Raw genomic sequence first — 10266 nt, forward strand, 5'->3', positions numbered from 1 at the left:
AACACTGAAGTCTCTTTTGTTCACCAAGGCTGCTTTTATTTGATCAAAATACAGTAAAAATTGTGAAAATCATTAGAGTTATAATAGAATAGATATAATAGATGTTTTCTATGCAATACATGTTAAAATGATACTTATTCTTTCAGAAATCATTCTAATGCACTGATTTGCTGCTCAAGAAACATTTCTGATTATTATCAATGTTGAAATCAGCTCAATATTTATGAGGAAACTGTAATACATTTCATTTTCCAGGACTCACAGATGAATATACAGTTCAAAGAACAGTATTTATTTGAAAATAAAGTCTAATACAGTCATATTTAATCAGTTTAACGTTACTAATTAGTGTTAGTGGTATGAAACTTGCACTAGTTCTGGTGATGATTGACAGCAAACACCACGCCCACTTACATTATAAAAAAGTCCAAAGTGGTCATCCATTGTGATAAATTTCTGGATTAGTTTAAGCAGTGGATCTTCATAACCCCAGAGCAGGTCACCGACCCTGAACGTCCCAAAAACACCAACACCTATTGACTTCATCAAGGCACTGACTAAGCCTTCGAACCATTGATCTTTGGTTTTCTCCATCACAGTCTGAAATCAAAGACAACCATACACAGTCAATGATCTCATCTCAGATTAAATGTTTGTGTATCCAAACATAATTTCTTCTTTTTTGTTCTGATTTTAGGGTGAAATGTGACACGCTGTCACAAGATTCACCCATTAAACACATGACATGCTCTTATTTCTCTTTGGTTTTAGTAGGTCAGAGGTCACGGTCTCACCACAGCAGGGATGTTGACCGTTCGGATGATGTCGTCCTCAGATCCGCGTGACATGTTGGGCTCAAACACGTACGTCTTCGGATTGACAGCCTGAACTCTGGTCCCGTTGTCCAGAAATTTCACTTCCTCCTTCGGCCGATACTCCCTGAAAGAGGAAAAGCAAATGTGACATTCATATTGACTAATGAAAATAACACTGTCATGGAGTTGAGCTATTTAAAACAACAGGTCATGTGATTCAGGACTAATAATTACTAAAACCTGAGGTTGTATGTGGTTTTAATGAACACAGAATATCTGGTGTTTATAAGAAACACCTGATGTCGTAAGCAGTTTTAAGTTTAAAGCAGTTTTAAAAGCATTGTAATTCGTTTTAAAAGCAATTCTAGGTTTCAAACGGTTTTAAAAGATTGGAGTTTAAAGCCATTTTAAAAGCAGTTTTAAGACTGGTGTTATTTTAAAAGCTTGAAGCGGTTTCAAAAGCTCGAACTATGAAAGCAGTTTTAAATTTTAAGCAGTTTTAAGTTTAAAGCAGTTTCAAAAGCATATTATGGTTTGAATCAGTTTTAAAAGCAATTCTAGGGTTGAGCCTTTTAAAAGCTTGAAGTTTAAAGCCATTTTAAAAGCAGTTTAAAGATTGATGCAATTTTAAAAGCTTGAAATAAGAAAGCAGTTTTCATTTTGAAGCAGCTTTTGAAGCAGTTTTAAGCCGTTTTTAAAAGTATTTTTTAAGTTTGAATCAGATTAAAAGCTTGAACTCTGAAATAAGTTTGAACAATTTTGAACAGTTATAAAAGCTTGTTGAGTTTTAAAAGCTTGAAGTTTGAAGTAGTATTAAGTCTAAGCAGTTTTAAAAGCTTCACATTTTAAGCTATTTTTAAAAGCAGTTTAAAGTTTTAAAAGCTTGAAGTTTGAAGCAGTTTAAAAGCAGTTAAAGTTTTAAAAGCTTGAAGTTTGAAGGCAGCTTTTAAAAGCAGTTTAAAGTTTAAAAGCTTGAAATTTGAAGCAGTTTTTAAAAAGCATTGTAATTTTTCTAAAAGCAATTCTAGGTTTCAAACGGTTTTAAAAGATGAAGTTAAAGCCATTTTAAAAGCAGTTTAAGATTGAATGCAATTTTAAAACCTGAAGTTTGAAGCGGTTTTCAAAAGCTTGAACTATGAAAGCAGTTTTAAGTTGTAAGCAGTTTTAAGTTTAAAAGCAGTTTCAAAAAGCATATTATGGTTTGAATCAGTTTTAAAAAGTAATTCTAGGGTTGAAGCCTTTTAAAAGCTTGAATGTTAAAGCCATTTTAAAAGCAGTTTAAAGATTGGATGCAATGTTTAAAAGCTTGAAATATGAAAGCAGGTTTTTAGTTTGAAGCAGCTTTTGAAGCAGTTTAAGTTTTAAGCAGTTTTAAAAAACATTTTTAAGTTTGAATCAGATTTAAAAGCTTGAACTCTGAAATAAGTTTTAATTTTGAAACAGTTATAAAAAGCTGTTAAGTTTTAAAAAGCTTGAAGTTGAAGTAGTTTTAAGTCTAAAGCAGTTTTAAAAGCTTCACATTGAAGGCATTTTAAAGGCAGTTTAAAGTTTTAAAAGCTTGAAGTTTGAAGCAGTTTTAAAAGCAGTTTAAAGTTTTAAAAGCTTGAAGTTTGAAGCAGTTTTAAAAAGCAGTTTAAAGTTTAAAAACTTGAAGTTAGAAGCAGTTTTTAAAAGTAGTTTTAAGTCTAAAGCAGTTTTAAAAGGCTTTACATTTGAAGCCATTTTTAATGCAGTTTTAAGCATTTATAAAAGCCTTTTTAGGCTTTATAAGCTTGAAGTTTGAAGTAGTTTTTTAAATCAGGTTTAAGTTAAAAAACTGTTTCTAAAAGCATTTTTATTTTGAATCAGTTTTTAACACAGTTTTAAAAGTTTAAAGCAGTTTTGAGATTTTTAAAACAATTTATTCTAGAAGCTATTTTAAAACTTGAAAAGTTTGAACCAGTTTTAAGTCGGAAGCATTTTGAAAGCTGTACAGGTTTTAAGTCTTTCAGACAGACTGCTGTGGTTGCTAGGGTTTTCCTTGTGGCTTCAGATAAACAAATACAGAAGCCCCTGATGTGTTAAGGTTTTCAGGAACACAGAATATCTGATGTGTCATCAAGAGAAACTTGTGCAAGCTGTGTGCAAGAGGAAGCTACAGCAAACCCAGAGTCATGTGAATCTCCTTCCCATCCGTCACACATCAGGAGGAAAACAAGATGAGGCATGTTTTTAGTGTCATCACTGACCTGTATGTGTACGGGCCGACCTGCAGGACGAAGGGTTTGTCTCCGTTCAGAACCTCAGCAGGATTGGTCAGATTGAAGAAAGTAAAACTGCATGTAAACTGGCGGCGGTGGGTTTTGAAACACCGAAAACGCCTCGGTTCCATTTTCAAGGACTATTTGCTGTAAGGGAAAGTGAATTGTGTGCAGTGATGACCAAAGTTATTTTACAAACTCATTGTTTCTAAAACAATTTAGGAACAGAAACACATACAGCTGCTTTATATAACTTCATAATATCATATAATTCATTTTCATATCCAACCCCAAGTGCACATTTAGAAAAATCTGCATAAAAGGCATTAACAACAAAAAATAAAAAATAAAAAGATTCTGGACATGGTATTATTATGTAATTGATCTCCTTGAAGAAGCATATTGCATATTAATATGATATTAATTCAATACCAATTTGTGTCAACATTCTTTTAAACTCATAAAAAAAAATTAACATATGCATGGCATTTTCATAACCACAATGCAGATACAATGGTGAATGAATATGAATGATATTCATGTTTTATAATTTTACAATTAGGGTATTACGATAATATTATGTGAGTTGAAAATAATAATTAATGATAATAATAATGCTTGGGTTATTTAATATTACTATATAACATAATATGATGAAATTATAAAATATATTAAATTATAATACATGCTATAATTTTACATGTAGCATATGTTTGTATTTCTATAGGACGTTATACAATATTATATATAATCTACGATAAATATACATTTCAAAATAATGCCAGATTCTAATGCTCATGAATAGAATTTAAATACCATGATAAATTAATACGGTGTATAATATTCTATAATATTATGTGAGGAGAAAATAATAATAATAAATAATAATAATAATAATAATAATACACAATATACTATTGTATTGTAATTAAATATTATATTATATATATTAAAGTCAAAGCATATGTATGAGGAACACAACATAACTATGATATGAAAACAACATATGAACTTATGAAGACACACTGATACTCACGGACCTCTTTTATTGTCTTGTTTATGAGCTTCTGAAAGACGTGCGTCAAAGCCATCGCAATCCCGGCGATTAAAAGCAGCACGCAGAGGATCCCTGCGCCGTAAACACAGCAGGACCGGAGCATGATCCGATGACAGCCACGGACAAAGACAAAGAGCACCTGAGCCGGACTCAAGGGTGTTTACATGTGTCAGCAGTCAACAGCAGCACACAGAGAGGAACAAAACATGGAGTTTGTATCGAGACGCAACGTGTGTGTCCTGCTGGGGGCGCTAGACGGCTCACCGAGACGATCCTCCATAGAAACCCGTTCAAAACTCGCGACGGGGTTTGTGTTATTACAACACATGAGTCCTCTGCAAAGTATAATCATTTTAGAAATCGTAATCCAAATGATTGTTACACGACATGAAAAAGAAAATACGATATTTCATTCTGTTCCAAAAAGACGTGTATATACGCTGTAACCGCTGATGACGAAGCCGATCAGCGATGAGTAAAGTATCAGGTAGCACGTGACAGCGCGGAAATAAATTACACTCGAAAAAAATATTTTAATTGATATTTAAATTGAAAATACACAGTAAAGAATTAAAGTAGTTATTATTATAAATTATTACAGGTCTAGTGAATCCGGTAGCTTAGCGACAAGCCCATATTGAGTGCTTTCGCGTTGTTTACCATCCTATCTACTCTATTTCTAGCAAGAAATGAAAGAACCGCCGCCCACTCATGAGTCAGGAACTTTTATACCACATTATTATTATTCCCTCTGTTTGATTCTGATAGGATGTTCATTAAGACCCTCACTCATTAGTTTCGACGGACCTTCACATTCACCTGAATTACTGTGGCATAAATCGACAATTTCAACCATTTATTATTGCTTTCCTGTCATGTCTAGAGTGATTTTGAAAACCTGCATAAGTTAATCAAATTTCGTTATGTTTCCAAACCATTTTACTGATGTAATTTGAGTGGCACAGCTAAAGAGCGTAGAACATTTTGAGAAGTCTTGTGACTCGTAAGAGCTCGTCTGAGTGGAACAGCTAGCGCGCATAGACTAGAGCGTCTAGATTAGGTCACGTGACTCAGTGCGCATGCGCAGAGCTGCTGGCGGCGGTTGTCTGAGTGATTTGAGTTTTGTGTTGAATGTTTAGTGGACGTGTATGTACAGATTCTTCTGATCACTTTTACTTTAATTTACTCTCATTTTCGCTTTCTGTTCGTGATCTGCACTGGATTCATCTGGTGAGTTTCGTTTTTTTGCTGAATTCAACCTTGATGTAGGAAACGAAAGTCAAAATCGATTCATAACATCCGCAGTCACATTCGTCTTTATTTATCAGACTCTGTCTTGATCATTAAACACATTCCACTCATTATGGTATATATTAATAAATCTCTTTCAGCCATAATTATGCAACAGAAACAGAAAAACCCGAAACTCCTTTCAAACACGAACTTAAAGTATTGAAAAATCTTCCCAAACTAATAATCTGTTATTATTATTTATTTGAAGCAGTCTTTGTACATGTCACGGTCCCCAAAATATGATCATCCCACTCTAAAATATTAAAGACTATTAAAATGTTGGAAAACATAATAATAATTGTATTATAGATGTGTGTAGAATAAAATAGTGGGGAATATTATAGATATGGAAATTCTTTTATATTCGCATGTGTTATACTAATCATTATAAAAGTAATGTATTGGTTAATGTATTATTTATTTAATATTTTATTTATTAAAATATAGATTTTTTTATATTTATTTTAATACATTTATTTCGATTATGCTCATTTTTTATTACAAAATTTAATTAAGCACAGTTGTAAATGTGACTTCCATACATACTTTCAGTGGTTACATTTTTTTTCAATTATTTATAAAATTTTAATTATTTTTTATTATTAATATTTTTTAGAACATTTTAGAATAAAATTAAATCATAATTATTGTATTATAGATATGTGCAGAATAAAATGACTACTTTAATGGCATTTTTTATACTAATAATTATAACAGTAATGACCTGTTTAATGTATTATTCATTAAATATTTAATTTATTTTAATACATTTGTACTTTTATTTTAATACATTTATGTCGATTAAGCTTATTTTTATTACTAAATTTGATTAAGCATAGTCATAAATGTCATGTGACTTCAATACATACTTTCAGTGGTTACATTGTTTAATTATTTTTTATAGTTAAAAATGTCTTACAACTTATACATGCTTTTATTGGATGACAGTTATTTTTTATCACTACTATTTTTTTCATAGCTAGGAATATCTTGTAACATTTCTCCATGCTTCATGCATCCTGTGTGTTAATGGCACATTAATGTAAATGCATGTGTTTTTGCAGAGTGCTATGAGTGCAGCGTGTGAGGATGGCGTCTGAAGACGGTCTGATGTCTCCCGAGTCGAGTGTGACGTCGCTGCTGGCCTCTTCCGGACCCCTGCAGAGCTCCTTACACCCGGAGCCCGTCCCCTTCATCAAATACAGAGACAGACACTACATCTCTGCGTCTGAGGCGCTGGACGCTTACATCACTGACTTCCAGAGGAGTCTACGAGACGCTGAGACCACGACCGGGAAACTAGAGCTGCCCAAAGAGAGGACAAAACCTCGTCCCAGAAACAGAGACGGTAACCCAGCACAGTCACTGCACATCAGTCATGTTTTAAGGAATATTCTGGGTTATGAACAACACACTGTCTTTACCTAAATGTATTTTAACAGATCAGCTGTGTCAGTTCTCTTGATTTCATTCATATCATCCAGTGTTTTTATTTGCAGTGCTGAAGACGAGTTTGACGGATGAAGAGCTGGTCTTCCTGAACATTCCCGTCCGGAACAGAGACTCGGACCGGCTCAGTATGACCACTGATGACCTCCTGGTTCTCCCGAATGACGGCTCTCTCCCCGTTACCCGCACCTCGGCCCTCCTCTCCCGCTCTGGGAGCTTTCCGATGGGATTGAGCTTCAACTCCAGCTCCCGGTCACACTCCCGGTCCATTATGTCCCATAAACACTCCGTACAGCGTCCAGTTACAGCAGCGAGCAGGAAACCCCGTCCTGTGGATGATTTACTGACGGACAGTTTGCAGTCACAATGTCAAGCTCCTCCCCCTGACATCCCGCCAGCCAATCGGACGCTTCCACCCAGATCCAGGCATCTCCCGCGCTGGATGACCAGCCAGAAATCTGAAATGGATTTTTCGGGGATGTCCAGCGTTCCTGAGCTGAAGTATCCGGAGTGGCTGAGACAGTGTGAAGGATCCTCAGAAGGTCAACAGAGCGACCGTCCTCTTCCTCACAGAGTCCCTTCATGGGTGGGAGAACTGGAAGAGTCCAGTGGAGATTCTGGAGGTCAGCGAGGGGTCAAAGGTCATGCAGGAGGGCCGTATGGATCCCAGTCCATCGGTCAGAGCAGTCTGAGAGATCTGCGTTTACAGTTTGAGCAGAAACTCCAGGCAGCAAAGAGACGACCGATTCATGAAGGACCGCTTTTCAAAGGTCTGCCAGTTACAACAGAAATGGAAATAAAATGACGTATTTTTGAAGTTTTATGTATTAGTGTTTGTACTCACTTTCATGGTGTAGTTTATTTATTTCAGGTTTAGTAATTTAGTTCTTGGGCTTAATGAATGAATGATGCAGCGTTAAACTAAATGAAAATGAAATGTCTTGGAAAGAGACCGTTTAATAATATTTTTCCTATTTAATATTATCTTTAATATTTTATTAGTTTTTATGTTTATATTTTAAATTTTTCCATGTTTGACAACCATGTTTTTTTTGTTTTGTTTGTTTGTTTATTCAGTTTTGTAATTTTAGTACTTTAACATTAAATTAAATGAAAATTATAAATATTGGCTCGGCAACAAACAGAAAAACTTTTTTAAATTCCTTTTTTTATACATTATTTCAGTAATGTATTAATATGTTTTGTTTAATAATATACTCCGTATATTTAATATGTCTATTAATAATATCCGATTTTTCCAAATTTCTGTAAATTTAATTTAAAAAAGGGAGATTTTATTTTAACTTAGTGTTTTTTTATAAGTTTCAATTTTTTTTTTTTTTTTTTTACTGTTTGTTTTATACATTATTTTGGGGGGGGTTTAGTAATTTTAGTACTTCAGATTAAACTCCATGAAAATGTGTAATTGAACTGTATTTAAGTGAATTAATCTTAGGAAAGGTTTCATGTGTTTACTTTAATTCTATGAATGAAAATGTGTTTGATATATGTAGTTTTAGTTTTGGACACCACGCCGCCTCACATCGTTCCTCTCTGGTCTCTTCTTCTGCTTCTCTCTGGTCAGATGATAAGACTGCTCCTCTGATCTTCAGAGCCGAGCAGATGTTAAACTCTCCTTCCTTCTCTCTCTGTGAGCCGCTGAAGGAGCTCAACAGTTCAGGAGACACGGAGGACGCTCTGGACGCGGACCGATCCTGGGACAATCCACCCGTGACCTTGTGAGTGATGCTGTTTTTACACTGAAACTTAATTATTTCATGTCAAAAATGTGTTTTTGGTTCTTGAAAGCAATGCAAAGGTAATAGCTTTGATTCTCAGGGAATGCATGATTGAATGCATGTGTAAATGCTTTGAATAAAACCATCTATTAAATATAAATCATGTCCTACCGTCTGTAGTAAACCTCCAGTGCCAGTGGGTGGCGCTGATGAACCTCCAGCGCCCGAGGAGCTTCAGAGGAGCAAGGTACAGTGTGTGACAGTCATTAGGATGTCTTCTGGTCATCTAAACTCAGTGTAAACCTGTCTGTGTCCAGTCTGCAGCTTCCTGTTCGTCAGGATACAGCAGCAGAAAGCATCCTGGTCCGGTGGAGGCGCTCAAACACATGCTGTTCCGCCTGCAGGCCGTCGAGCACAAGATCAGCCAATCACACGCCTCCAGCGACGCCAAAACCCCTGCGTCTTCAGCCGCACATCTGGAGAGAGACGCACCGGAGCCGGTGAATGGAGCCGTTACTCCTGCTATAGTTGACAAAGCTGTCCGTTTCATTGAGTGGAAATGTGGAAATGTTAGTGAGAATGCTAGAAGAAGGACTTTTTATGCATGAGGCTACATAGAAAACAACGCACAGTTCATAAATGAGCAATATTATTATACTTTGTGTATAGATATGGAATCCACAGTCTAAAAAGATAATTAATTCAGACATTTTTCTTACAATTCCGACTTTATATCTCATAATTAAGACTTTTTTTCTGAGATAAAAGTCCAAACTGTGAAAGTAAAAAAAAATCATAATTACCTTTTTTTTTTTCTTGGATTTGTGAGATGTAAACTCAGAAGCTGATGTTTGGTGTAATTGATGACCTAATAAATATTTGTTTTTTTAAGGTTCCTGAGCAGCAAACAGAAGAAGCTGACCTGGGAAATGTGGAGTCATTACAGAGGTCAGGAGGGTCAGTGAAGCAGCGTGGATCTCGAATCATGAACTCAAGCTTGTCCGGTGTTTTTGATCTTTGATCTGTTTCCTCAGAGCTCTTCATCACCTGGACAGACTGAAAACACTTGTGGACGACATGAACGAGAGGAAGGCCAGCGCAGAGCATGATGGGACAGACTGTACAGACACTCCTGTAGCTAATATCACAGACCGGGCCAGAATCAATAAACACTTGTGAATCAGAAATCACAGACTCTTTCTTATTATCCTACAGATACAGAGGTTTCATTGATCATATTAGCTTAAAAAGCTGATCCTGCTTTAAAGGATCTTTAAAACCTCATGAAAGATAAAAAATGTAAATAAACTATTGAGAAAAGCCGTTTCAAAGCTGTTTTATATCACTTTTCTTATAGACAAGTCTTTAACCCTCCATTTATAGTAAAAACACTCAAACCGAGTTGTTTTCAACCAGGTATCACTGTTTCTTTCACAGAACAACAAACTGGACGTTAACCAGTCGGGTTTCAGTTACTAAAGACTGCGAAAGCTGAATCCAAATCATCAGATCTTATTCTGCTGGATCTACACTGAACTAAATTATAAACACAACACTAGTTTTTTCCCCCATTTTTCATGAGCTGAACTCAAAGATCTAAGACGTTTTCTTTGTACACAAAAGGCCCATTTCTCTCAACTATTGTTTATAAATCTGTCTAAATCTGTGTTAGT

General features: G+C 35.2%; 2 protein-coding genes across 5 annotated transcripts; one reads left to right on the forward strand and one right to left on the reverse strand.

The window, feature by feature from the left end:
• Positions 1 to 327: 327 nt before the first annotated feature.
• On the reverse strand, positions 328 to 4297 carry LOC113082897 (lysosome membrane protein 2-like). Its single transcript, XM_026254311.1, has 4 exons — positions 4096 to 4297; positions 3044 to 3202; positions 795 to 939; positions 328 to 600 (listed from the first exon to the last, which is right to left on the reverse strand). Exons 2-4 carry the CDS (start codon positions 3184 to 3186, stop codon positions 352 to 354), a joined length of 537 nt encoding a protein of 178 aa, XP_026110096.1. The 5' UTR covers positions 3187 to 3202; positions 4096 to 4297; the 3' UTR covers positions 328 to 351.
• Positions 4298 to 4681: 384 nt separating this feature from the next.
• Positions 4682 to 9932, forward strand: LOC113082896 (lung adenoma susceptibility protein 2-like). Of its 4 annotated transcripts, none has more exons than XM_026254307.1 (8): positions 4682 to 5342; positions 6470 to 6753; positions 6905 to 7624; positions 8440 to 8593; positions 8774 to 8840; positions 8911 to 9093; positions 9486 to 9550; positions 9628 to 9932. In XM_026254307.1, exons 2-8 carry the CDS (start codon positions 6495 to 6497, stop codon positions 9770 to 9772), a joined length of 1593 nt encoding a protein of 530 aa, XP_026110092.1. In that variant the 5' UTR covers positions 4682 to 5342; positions 6470 to 6494; the 3' UTR covers positions 9773 to 9932. The 4 variants fall into 4 exon arrangements, with proteins under 4 accessions (XP_026110092.1, XP_026110094.1, XP_026110095.1 ...); XM_026254309.1 differs by having other exon boundaries at positions 9498 to 9550; XM_026254310.1 differs by having other exon boundaries at positions 9498 to 9541.
• The last annotated feature ends 334 nt before the right edge of the window (positions 9933 to 10266 follow it).

Source organism: Carassius auratus, unplaced genomic scaffold (genome assembly GCF_003368295.1).
Source record: "Carassius auratus strain Wakin unplaced genomic scaffold, ASM336829v1 scaf_tig00037076, whole genome shotgun sequence".
Lineage (NCBI taxonomy): Eukaryota > Metazoa > Chordata > Actinopteri > Cypriniformes > Cyprinidae > Carassius > Carassius auratus.